Source organism: Sceloporus occidentalis, unplaced genomic scaffold, assembly GCF_023333645.1.
Source record: "Sceloporus occidentalis isolate IW3139 unplaced genomic scaffold, rSceOcc1.0.p SCAF_82, whole genome shotgun sequence".
NCBI lineage: Eukaryota > Metazoa > Chordata > Lepidosauria > Squamata > Phrynosomatidae > Sceloporus > Sceloporus occidentalis.
In genome coordinates, this window is record NW_028317062.1 from 1,449,684 (window position 1) to 1,463,173 (window position 13,490).

A 13,490-nucleotide genomic window follows, 5' to 3' on the forward strand; every position below is an offset into this window, starting at 1 on the left:
TCATGCTCACCCAGTATGTATACCATGGATGCAGCCACCTAAACGTTCTGTTCTGGATGATCTGCATGACTATTCTTCTGCATTAAGTTATTATTCCCCTTTTGTTACTGCTGTTTGCAAGTGATATTTGCTTTATAAAGCCAATGTAATGGTGAATGGAGAAAAAGGACATCTTTACGTTTCTACCTTCTAATGCATGTTAACAGATGTACGGTATTTAAATTAATTTAAAAGTCTTGAAGGTGATTTTTTTTCCTTTAACGTTTACCACACATTAGAAAAGTAGATTTTATTTGCTTTACTAATCCATGAAGAATATGTCGTTTATGATTAAGAGGCCATACTTGTCATCTGTCCCCAGGGCCGGACTGGTCCGTGGGTTGCCTAATTAAATTAAAGGGGCTGGCGTGCATGCACCGTGCCGCCCAATGGCCGTTCTGGAGGCAGAGTGTCCCATGATATGCCTTTTACCCCTGGCATATAGGGGTATAAGGCATTTCTGGAGGCAGAGTGGCGTATAGGGTGTATAAGGCATTTCTGGAGGCAGAGTGGCATATAGGGGGTTAAAAGGCATATCATGGGGCAGAGTGGCATATAGGAGGGTATAAGGCATATCAGGGAGGCAGCGTGGCATATATGGGGTATAAGGCATTTTTGGGGGCAGAGTGGCACATAGGGGGGTATAAGGCATTTTTGGGGGCAGGGTGGCAAGTCTGGGGGCAGATGTGCATAACTGGGGGGGGCAGGTTGGCAAATAAAAGGAAATAAAAACAAAAATTATTTCTCAATCATAGCTTTTATGAAATATGAAAAAATAGTTTACATGAATTAACAAAGAAATAAAAGTTTCTTACAAGAATATCGTGTTTTGTTCCACTGAATAAAATGGATTCTTCATCTAAACATTTTTGCAGTAGCAAATGTTTTGATTCCATTATGTCTAATGTATTTAATTTATTAGGGCCTTTTAACACTTTAGCTTTTTGGCATTTTAATAAAATAATGTGATAAAAAGAATGTATTATAGTTATTTGTATGGCAAATAGTGTGCCTCTGGTATGTATAAGGGGTGTGTGTGGGTATAAGAGCTCGACCGCGAGATAAACTATATGGGGCTGATCTCCAAATGTTTACAGGACTGCTTTTCAGTCCCAGTCCGGCCCCTGTCTGTCACTACCAAGTCACATGCAAGATGGAAGTGTAAGTTTGGCAATGAGGTCAGACTAGTTTTGCAGGTTGTGATGTCATCAGTAACTGTGTGCACAATGTTTATATAATCAGTGAGCATTATATATGAGTTGGCAAGGAATAAATAGTGCTTTCAGAAGCTCCTTTAACCCACTCCTCCCAAAAACCTTACATATACAAACAGATTAAAAAGTATTGTGGAATTAACATGATATCTTGTCTTAGATAAAGGTTAAACTACTGTAACTGCAACTGCCCTAAATAAATAGCCATGTAAATTTACGTTAAGGTTAAAGTATAAAACTATGAACAATGCATAACCTTTTGTTGGTTACCCTAGCAACTGGTGTTGATTTTTGTATCTTTTTATTTGACAATTTTTTTATGTTTTTGCTTTGGTGTTGTTAGGGACAAAGTTGCACCAGCTTGTTACCTTGCAGCTCACCATAGGCATACTAAAGTATGCTTATACTACAGGAAGTAGTCCCAATGCAAGTTAGGAAAAATTCAGAGAGCGTCAGAAAGTTTACTCTCTAAATGTTTTCCTACTTGCTCTGGCAACCACTTCCTGTTCTGCTGAGAAGTTAGAAGATGAAGATGCGGGAGAGAATGCGGGAGCGGTCGGCAGAAGCAGAAGTGGTCGGCAGAGAAGGCAGGGAAGTTAATGTGGACCCACAAATTTAAAAAAAAAAAATTCTGAGGGAGGTCTGGCATTATTTGTGGGGCGCCGTACGAACCTCTGAATTTACCAAAAGTTGGTAAATTTGCAATTTATTAGAATCCGAATGCACAGGTTTAATATCAAGAAACGTTCAGGTTACAAAGCTGTCATTGTGGTTTTCCACAGAAAATTGCATTAAATAACTTGCATCAAATGAATAGGAAAGCAAATCAAAATCATCCAAGCAGCTCTTATTCCACATACTTTTTTATCAGTGTTGAAAAATGACATTACCCGATTAAACATACAAATATATGTATGCTCCCCTGGACATTGGAAACATTTAATTATGAGATATGCAGATGAATGTTGACCTCATGTTTCCACTTTAAAAAATGCAGTGCACTTTTAAATGTCTGTTAGGGGAATTCTTTGGTTACTTGTAAGAACATGGTCAAAAGGTAAGCAAAAAATCCTCCCTCCAAAATAATTAAATTGTCTATGGAAAAAATGCTTTTTATAATCAGAAAGCGATTCTGAAAATTATTTCAATATACCAGGAACAGGGGGTCTTGAACATAGGGAGTGGATTCTGTTTTCATGAAATGCCTCACTGGCCATGTCCTAAGTAGTAAAGGAAAAGGGGCAAGCAGTAGAATAATGCTCGTAGGAAATAGGCAGTGTCAGTAGGTGGGTAATTAGGAAACATGGAATAATAATAAGGTCATAGGTTTGCAGATGACGTATCCTATCCATGAATGAACATACCTGGAAATGTGACAGCTGATTACAGTGCCTTCAAACATGTCCTTTGATCTCTTCCTATACCCTGACAGGTGACTCCCATATTCCTGATGACACACGTGTAGTCATACCACTCGGTGTGCCTTGTTATGTCACCTTCCAACCAAATTATACTCTCCAGGCCACCAAACAGGTAAGTAATATCTGGGCTAATATATAAGGCATGGGAATAAAGCCAGTGGTAGACTGATATGTATCAAAAGCACTTTTTACGATTATCCTGCAATAGACAGCTGCTCCTTTATCAGTGGGCCAGGAGCACCTGACATCATGTAAGTTGTTTTTTTTTTATGGGGAGGAGATAACCATAGCAGCAATGATTGGCAAACACAAATCTAATTATCAGCCTGTATTGGCCCTACCTAAGCCTGACCCAGGGCAGCACTACCGATCGTCACTCTACCCCCCCAACACACCTAGTCTGCTTAAGCCAGAATATGTCACTAGCACTAGATACCTTTGGTCCTTCCCTGAACTTAAAGATATAAATACAAAAATGCTCAATACTTCTATAAGGATTTATTATTTATATTAATTTGGAGATAACCTCAGTCCACAAGGAAAACTGCACGCACAAGTAGAAGACAGACAACAGATGTGTGCCAGGTACAACTTTAATTACATCTAAATGCAAATCCCACCAGTTTTTACTAGACACTGGGGTAAGCTGATGCTACATATCTTTTGCCATTTCCATAGGAAGAGTTGGCCCAGGTCCAAGTTTGGATTTGCAGAGTGATACCTCCATATTTGACAGTGCACCTGGAACAAAAATAATTTATTTCAATAATGCTAAAGAATAGGGTTGCAGGTGAAAGAAAATATACAACTCCAGTCCTTCAGTTCGACAAAAACCACAAGTTTTCTATATGTTTAATGCCAATTGCGTAATTAAATGTTACTTAGACACTTCCTGATATAGGGCGATACTCTTCAAGACAAAACTGTTCTGGGTCAAAACACTAAATTCTCATTATTCAGGATAAAAATAAATATATTTTGTTGCTCATTGCTCCAAAAATGTTATTGCTATATGCACATAAAGGGGCCAACAAGTGCTAAAAACAAAAAAACTATCATGCTGACCATATGTCAGCAGAAAAAACATTCTCCCAAAATTAGTTTTTGATGGCAATTTCTATAAATAAGATCTACATATTAAGCCTATAGTTCCTACAAACATGCTAAATCGGAAATCACATCATGAACTGTACGTTATTTATTTTAATTAAAATATATTAATAAGGTTAATGCATATGTGGCTCCACCCAGTACAATACTGCCCTCTTCTGATTTATACTGGTATATAACTCATGTTATTCTGAGCAAATAATCAGATTTCAATAATATTTTATGTATAGCACGGAATAGTCATTTTGCCATTATACTATCGATTAAATATTAACCCAGTAACCACCAGTTGCGACTGACACATTTCAGTAATTAAATACTTACAGACTATCAGGGCGGGTTACATAGCAAAGAGTGAACATTGCTACATCAAACTCTGGACTAGATCCCAGAAAAAATGAGCCAAGAGTTTTCAAGTAGGTGGACCATTTGAACTGGAATCCATATACATCAGGATATGAAGTCCACTGGGGAAAAAGAAAAAAGTGGGTGAGTTTGTCTAGTAGCCATTCAAAAGTTATACAAATTTAAACTTACAGTTTACTAAATGTTACTAAACATGCCTGTCTAAAGGCTCTTGCACTTTAAACCTGCCACTGATCACAAGATAATAGCTGGAATCAGGCAAAAAAATCTAAAATAACAAGTTGATTATCTCCTCTAAAGCTTTTGTTGCAATGTACAATATGTCGATGTTACCATGACACTCTGAGCACCGTACCGTTAATAATTTCAGAACATGAGCACTGTTCTGCCGAGCTAGCATATAGCAACACCATTTTTTTACACCTTCTACATGGTGTGTCTACCTGGTGTTAAGTTAGTCTGTATTTTATAAATGAAAACAGAATAAAACAACTGAAAATGCTAGAGGGTAGTTTAGCTTTTGCACATAATATTCCTCTGTGTAATAAATGTAAGGTATTATGACGGTATGTATATTACACTAGAGGCTTGTAAAAGCTTTTACTATGTATGAGAACCATTAGCGCATCATCAACAACCGTATGTTATTCCCTCGTTTGCACATGTCCAGTGGTCCTGCCTTGATAAGGTGGGACATAATGTGATGTCTACAATATATATGAACAAGGTGTGACCTCATGAAGGAATGTAGAGGAATCTGCAATAAACCATTTTATTAATTTTACATTAATTATTAAGTTGTGTTGAGGTGGAGAAAGATTTGGTCGCAAGAAGAGAGGGGTTCTTTTTCTATAATTGCTCCAAGACCCCAAACTCCTCAATCTGACCTTGTATATATCATATGACTTTTACTCACTGCTCCATCAGCGCTGTAGCTGAGGTAGTTGATCTGGCCAGACTTCTCCTGCAGGTAGAGCTGCACCCAGTTATGGAATCCTGATATCTTTCCACTGTGAATCTCACCTTTTTTTAGATTAAATATCATCAATAAACAATACATTTGTCATGAAGTGATAGTATTACTCTATCATTTCTGATTTTCAGCATGATCAATTGAAAAGCTAGTATATTTGACATGCCTAGAAAACAAAAAACAAAAAACTTCTCCTTCCTTCCACTGGCATGTACCCACCCGAGACCATCTTGTTCCTAGATGTCACATTTTTCTATGCCACTGCATAACCTTACTCTTAGCACATTAAGTCCCTAACAAATTTTTGTATAAAGGCCACCTCACCCCTACACTCAGAATAGCTCATAAGATTTTTGGGGACTTGATGGACAGATTGTTTGGAGGGTCTGGGATACCTCCTAACAATCCCAGTTTTCATGCGACGGTCCCTGATTTTCAGGGTCTGCCCTACTGTCCTGGGTAGCTGCCCCACCATCTCAGTTTTGAGGCAATGAGGAGCATAGGCTGGTTGGGGATATCCTCTAATCTCATCTGACCGGCCCAAGGAGGTGTTAAATCAATGGTGGTCAAGTTGGTCAACACAGGTTCTTTAAGGAGAGGTTCATGAAGATGAAGAAAGTTAACTCAAGTCATAATATAATTACATCCCCTTGTAAATGTATTAGCCACATCATCTTACCATGGAAAACATGCTCAAAGCCTGAAGAATCCAAAGGACCCTTAGTACGCGTGTACAGTCCAAACCACATCTCCTTTAAGTCAGCCTTAAAACTGTTCACTGAGGTGTAATAACCTGTTAACAAGACAAATCTCAGAAACAGCAATGGACAGAACTTTTTCCGCGATTAACACCCCACAGACTACTATACCAAGGGCTGGACTGCAAAAGAAAGGCAGCCATCTGGGGCGCCTTAATCAAGAGGAAGGGCAATGCAGGGTCTGTTGATGCTGAGTGTCAGGATATTATGTCGTATCCTGGCACTCAGCACTGAAGCCACACAAACTGCAAGGAAACACCTATTGTGTCAGGTCTTACCCTGTTATAGGCAACAAAAACCATTTGTGAGAATCAGTCCAGGTTGGATATTGATAATATTCTGTAACATATTATTGTACATTATTGTGGACAATGAGTGGAAGAATATAAAAGCTATTCCAAAGTAACAATAAACTTTATGAACTTCTCGGGGGGGGGGCAGTAAAAAGAAAAATGTACAATGTCCTCACAATTATGTTATGAAGAACACTGAACAGTTCCATATAAAGTTAGATAAAGTGTATTGCTTTACATAAAACATTTAACTATGGGGAAAAAGGAACATCGGGCAACATTGCTTTTACATGTGAAAAATATAATAATGAGTAGTACATACAAGGTATGAATCCACCATGATTTACAGGTCTAAAATGAAAACATGTACGTGAATTGCTGCCAATAGCATTACTTTGATGTCTAATTCCCTGCCACAGTGGATTCAGCTAGGATCTTTAACACCTTCCTATGGTGTCAAGGGACAGTGTGGGAATTTCACTAAACAGTAGCTCTGCAGGACATGCTGCGGTTGTATGTGCTTTGTATACAAGCTATCTAAAAGGAGATAGATATATATATATCTATAGCATACACATGCAATTAATTACAAGCTTACAAGCTTGCAATTGGCTATAACAAGTCTCCATTATGTGTGTTCTCTAACTAGTATCCATGAGTGCAGTGAACAGATAAACAGCTGCTTAGGACATTGAAGGTTGTTATAAAAAGTGACCTTGATGCAAAGTTTTAAAAGTGGTAGTATCACTTTAGCAACAGATTGAATGATCCAATCAGAGGAAACTTTCCATTGTTTGCTATGGTGATAAGCCAACTTTTCAAATGCACCAAGGTCACTTTTTATACATAGTCCAATAATGGGGTCCCTCTTAGGGGAAGAAAGAAGGAGATGAAAGTGTTACAGTGCTTTGTTACCAATTCATTATAATGTAATTTAAGACATTGTTTATAGCAGAACAAAATCAGGTAACCACTGGCCTAAGGATCTATACTTTGTACTACTGCCAAATTTGATTTCAAAGTGAAGCTTCACCTTTGGAGATGAGGAAATTAGACAATGTGGTTATGACTGAGGTTCTGAAGATCTCGTCTATGAAGGCGGTTTGTTCCTGCAGCTCTGTACTAGAAACGGACTCTGCTGTCCCTGTTGTCTTGGCATAATTGTCAAGCAGATTGAGAAGGCGGGCAAAGGTTGGGCGGGCAAACAGCTTGGCTTCGTTGACATAGCTAAACAGCCTAAAAAAAACCATCCATTTATTACAAAAAGCAAAAAACATGAATGCAGAAAGAAGAGGCAAATAGAATAGAATAGAATTATATGATTAAATTGAGTTCCACAGATGCTGGACCACTACAGCATTTAATCTTAAATATGTAAAGAATACTACATATTCCCAATTTAAATGGCAGATAAAATTCAATCTAAATGAATATGTTGTGCTGGCAGAACTGCTGTCCTTCTTAAGACATTAAAGGTTTAACCCCTTAAGGACCGGGCTCATTTTTCGTTTTGTACCCTGTGGGACCGAGGCTGTTTTGACACTTTTGTGGTGCTTGTGTTCAGCTGTAATTTTCTCCTCACCCATTTAGTGTACCCACATAAGTTATATATTGTTTTTTTCAGGACAAGATGGGCTTTCTTCAGATACCATTATTTTGATCGTATCATCTTATTTACTATAAAAAAAAAAAAAAAAACATGGTGAAAAATTGAAAAAAAAACACATTTTATGACTTTTATTTGAAAAATCTTTTACTCACCTAAAAAAGCAAGTAAAAAAACTAGCTAAATAGATTCTACTACTTGTCCTGAGTTTAGAAATACCCAATGTTTTTATGTTTTTTTGCTGTTTTTTGTAAGTTATAGGGCAATAAGTACAAGCAGCGTTTTATGATTTCCAAATCTTTTTTAACAAATCTGGTCAGTCTGCCTCCATCTCCTCTTTGGAACATCTTTGAAGCCGGTTAACTCAATTTAACCCATTCAAACCATATATTTTTGAAAACAAGACACCCCAGGGTATTCCAAATGCTGTTATTTTAACCCTTTCCATGCACCAATTATACAACTACACTTTGTCAAACTTTGTAATAGTAATTTTTTTTATTTTTTTTCCCACACAAATTGTACTTTAGTTATAGATATACAGGTGCTGGTATATGTCACTGTCAAACAACACCCCAATATGTGTTCAGCAACATCTCCTGAGTACAGCGATACCCCACATGCATGGGTTTGTCGGGTTGTTTCAGATTTAAAATGCCACATTTGGGAAGTGCGCTTTTTTTCGCCATTTTGGTCAGTCTGTACCTATGCCCTATCTTTGAGCTAGGCCACTCCAATTTACCCCATCAGCCATTTTTTATATATATTAGACACCCCTTGGGTATTTGAAGTGCTTTTATTTTAACTCTTTGTTGAGATTTTTGAGAAATTTTAGCACTTGCTCAAAATAATAAACTTTATTTTTTAATTTTATTTTATTTTTTTAATACTTTTTTTATATTTTTTTTTACACATTTTGCTGGTACTGGATGGTTCATCTAGTGACATCACTGCATAATTATTTTTAAATGTTAGCACATTTTTTTAAAAAATTTTTTTCCATTTTTTATTTATTTTTATTTTTTTTGAATATTTTACTAATCACATAATGATTAGAAAGCTGGGCTCCATTGACTTGCATGGTTGAATGCAGTACCTGTATTCAACCAGCAAGTGGAGCCAGTTCTCTAGAGGGTCTGGAGACCCTCTAGCGAACTTTTTCGTCTTTATTGTTTTATTTCCCGGGCCGCCGCCATCTTGCTTGATGGCGAAGATCATCGGCAGAGGTAAGTGCATTCCAGCGACACCATTTAAGTTTAGGAGGCGATCGTTGATCGCCTCCTAAACGCTTTTAAATGTACAATGTATGGCGGCTGTTGACGCCCCGGGAAGGGGCCAGACATGGCCCCCGATGCCGATCTCGGCCTTGCTGAATGCCTCGACATCGAGGCATTGCAGCAAGGCCGTTTAAGCGAAGAAAGTGATCCTTTATCACTTTCTAAGCTTATTTAATTTTTTGACGGTTCAGGACCGTCAAAGGTCATTTAGTGACCTTCTTGTTATGACGGTCCTGAACCGGCAAAGGTCGCGAAGGGGTTAAAAATGACTTCTCACCCATTTTAAAATTTCTAGTGGTTGCCCCTCCTCGATAGTTCAGCTTACCCTGTCTTATAGTAGAGGAGCAGGGGAACTGTAAACTGGAAAACAGAGGGCTTCCACAGAAAATTCCCAAACTAGCCTTAAAACTCTATGAATCAATGTATCCTGTGGAAGAATACATAAATTAATATATGTTTAGAACTCCTTTCCTTTCTGCCTTTACATCTCATTTGTTGCCACCAACATAGCGGGAACTCTTTGGTCAAGCCATTGAGCTTCTAGGTATGTTAGGCTATTTTTGGTCATTGCTCAAACATCTTCAGTGACCTGTAATCCATCATTCACAAAGGAGATCCTGGCTTCTGTATATAAAAGTCGGCAGCCCCTGGGAAGCCGATTGGCGGGTGCCAATTCTTAGAAGCTGGGGTGGGGGTTTGCTGTCCTGATCAATTTTGCAAGGTCTTCTGATTTTTAGCCCTCATTAAGGCTTGCATAGACGTAGGTACACAACTTGTTTTGAGGCATGTTAAGAGCATTGAATGTGGCATTCAGGCTGCAGGGAAAGATACCGATATCCTTCAGCTGCAACCTTTCCCAGACTGTTCCTGAAAGGAGCTATGTTTGTAAAAGGAGGATAGTTGTCAACCTGCTATAACCCTGCTTGTAATCCAGTCACTTGACTCCTGTTCCCATCAGGCATGGCTATATCTAGTCACAATATAAGAGTGAGAGAACCTACCACGCATGCTGTCTTATAATGTCAGTCTCTGTGTAGATATTGAAAACAAGTTAGGTCCTAGCTTTATAACACATCTGAGGCAGGTGCACCTGCAGAGACCCCCAGTTCTCTGAACTGATCCACAGGAAAATGGGCACATAAACCACAGTACTCCACTCCTCAAAATCAGCTCCGTGGTCTGTTTACGTTCGGTGTTCGCTGTATTCTCCAGCATTGCAAAGCTTTCAAGGAGTGGAGTGCTGTTGTTTCTGTGGCCGTTTTTCTGTGGATCTATATCTGGTCACAAGCCCTGATCTAACATGATATCTGCACACTTGCACTCCAGCTTCATGAAACAAAAGAGCATAGAATCCAAAGTAATCCAAAATAATATTTAGCAGATTTCTCATTGTATTCTTTCCTCTTAATGTTTCTTTGTGCTTTGACAAAGTCCTTGCTTTTATGACAAGTGTTTCCCAGAAAAAAATGAAATGCTACAACATTTTACATAATAAAAAATGTTTTTAGGAAGGGTTTATGAAATTAGACAAAAATCATGGAAAAAGCAGCATGTTGAAAACAAAGGTACAGTCATTGGTAATGTCTTGCATAATATTTATAATTAGTTGATTTAGACAATCGTATGAATCAGTACACAAAATCTGGTTTCAACTACCAAGTATTATAAATGTTCAAAAAGATTAACTGCACAGCATGTTAAAACTAAAAGCTTCAAATGCTGATATAGCTAGCTACAGCCAAGTAAAAATGCAATATTTTAGGGTAATTTAGTGCTTTGCATTATTGTCAATCTACAAATTCTAGCTATGCTACAGCATATCACTTTTTCATAAATTGGAGTTTATAAAGTAGGTTTATTTTTCACATTTCGGTAATTCCTTTGTGTGTGTGTGTATATATATATATATATATATATATATATATATATATATATAAGACCCAAAGTCAAGTAAAATTGAGGTCTTACAACAGTGAGAGGAAAAATTAACAATACGATCCATTCATCTACTATTTTCAGCTTACTTTTGGCTGGAAAAATCCTGTCCTGAGCTGGTCTGGGAGCTGGATGCTCTATACTGCAGGTTCAGAGTTATGTCAGCATTCGTGGCTCTGTTTACATCTGCCGCATACAACTGCTCAGAGATAGTTGTAATCTCAGAATTGGTAGCAGAAAATAGTGATTTGCCATTATTCTGTCCTACTAAGAAATAAAAGATTACAAATAATTATTTAAGAAATATACAATTTAACGCTCCGAGAAAGATGAGCTAGAATTAACATACCATATGTGCTGTAACAACATGTTATTCTTTGGAATAAGCCATAAACTGTATTTTCCGTGTGTTTTATATTCTACTTTATCAAATGAAGGGGGAATTTAAGATCTTAAATGGCTTTATCTGATACAATGTCAAGTATGTGTGACAAAATAAATACTAGCAAAGGAAAGGTGAAGTGATTGAAAAAAGGAATTATAGTAGCTTCATGAAAAGTACAAAAAAAGCAAAAAATATTCCACAGGTTGAGCATGCCCCTGAATGATAAGGGATACTTACTTTTAACTCATTAAGCTCTGTATTATTATAAGTATTATTACAGTATAAGTATTAATACAGAATTACATACTGTAAAATCTCACATATAATACATTTTTGTAATTATGACAGCATGTGCGTATATTATTTAGGACTTGGGTCCTAAATAATATGACCTCTGTAACATTATTCTAAAGATTTTGTCCCTAAGTAAGTATGCATAGTATCCAAGAGATTTTCTGGTATTCATCTCTATTCTACTAACTATAATATGTATGCCAGTTCTATAATATTCTATAGTATTCATGCCAGGATTCAGCAATCAAGCAGTAAAATCCAATTTTAAAAAGTACTTGCAGAAAATATAAGCAATTTACAAAATAGAGAAAGCTTTGAGAAAAGAAGTAATTGCACTCTATGATATGTAAAATTATGTATAGTTATTTAGTCCATCAGTACTGTAGAATACCACAGATATGTTCCTCTACTGAATGGTCTACTTTCATACTTCACCGTTCAATTTACTGTTAAATCCTGTAAAGAAAAGGTTACTGTATACTCAGTCTTACCAGCCCTAGGCAGGCGTGCTGCAAGAACCACACAGGGTAAGAGCAACAGCACAATACATATGTTCTTCATGGTGGACCAACAGGAACAGAAATGAGTCTGCACAATGTGCTTTTATAGTGTTAGTGCGATGAAGGGGGCGGTAGGGACACAAAATCAGCAGGTCACACAGCCTCGATGAACTGCACTGCCAATGTGATAATGTCTAAAGAACTTACTGAACCTAATTACCTTTTTCATCTTATTTAACACATTGGTTACAGTCAAATTTACTGGGCTACAAAAACAAACCTGCATTTATAAAGTAACTTAAAACTAAATGTGTGAGGCAAAAAGGACAAAAGGATCAAAACACCTTCTACAGTAGATCCCATAACGCTGTTACAATAAGAGATTGAAAAATAATATTAAAAACTGACAATAACATTATTTATGTTAATAATATACATTAACACGTAGTGGTATAGGAGAAGAGAGCCTTGGTCTTGTGAGCTTACAATGATATATTTTCTTATAATCCAACCTCAATTAAAGGTCTGACTATAAGACTAGTATAAGACAGAAGCACCGGTAAGTGGGGCGGGGGGGGGGGAGAGACAGGAGGATCCAGGTCCCCTGCATCGCTGCGGGGGATCTGGATCTTAGTCTTCTCATAGTCAGACCTATTTGAGGTTTGATTATAAGACGAGGGGTATTTTTCAGAGCATTTGCTCTGAAAAAAACCTCGTCTTATAATCGAGCAAATGCGGTAAATTTGTTGTCAACGGCCACATTTACTCTCAGTCTCTAACATCCCCACTCTTATATCTGTTGACTCTCTCATCCTCTCTGAATTTTCTCCCTACCTTCTCTGCCAAGTGCTTCTGCATCCTTTTGTTCTCCTCTCGTCTCTCTTTTTTTTTAGTCCGCATCTCTGCAGACATAACCTCCCGGCAAACTTTTGGCCAAAGTTCATAAGGGGTTATCTCAGGGCAAAACGGGAGGTCATGTCCGCGGGAGATCGGAGGAAGACAAAAAAGAGAAGAACAAGAAGATGTGAGACACAGAAGTAGACTTGCGAGACACGGAAGTGGTCAGCAAAAAAGGTAGTGGGAGGGAGTGCGAGTGATTCATACAATTATTGTGTGTTTATAAACACACAGTGACAATGAGGTTATATTTCTAAATGCCACTACAGCTCTTTTCTTGAGTACTATTCAGTGCATTTAGGGATTTGGCTATATGGATGGCATCATTGATAAAATTGTCTTAAAGAATAAGTGAGTACGATGTGTGCTTTTCTTGGCAGATAGATAAATAGATATTAGGATGTATTTTTAAACTGTCATTG

At 37.5% G+C, this 13,490-nt stretch overlaps 1 protein-coding gene across 1 annotated transcript; it reads right to left on the reverse strand.

The window, feature by feature from the left end:
- Positions 1-3,303: 3,303 nt before the first annotated feature.
- LOC149285229 (uridylate-specific endoribonuclease D-like) lies at positions 3,304-12,232 on the reverse strand. The gene is made up of 7 exons (XM_089495597.1): positions 12,163-12,232; positions 11,082-11,256; positions 7,208-7,410; positions 5,803-5,916; positions 5,067-5,173; positions 4,109-4,251; positions 3,304-3,415 (listed from the first exon to the last, which is right to left on the reverse strand). The coding sequence occupies exons 1-7, from the start codon at positions 12,230-12,232 to the stop codon at positions 3,304-3,306; spliced, it is 924 nt and encodes a 307-aa protein (XP_089351723.1).
- Positions 12,233-13,490: the final 1,258 nt, after the last annotated feature.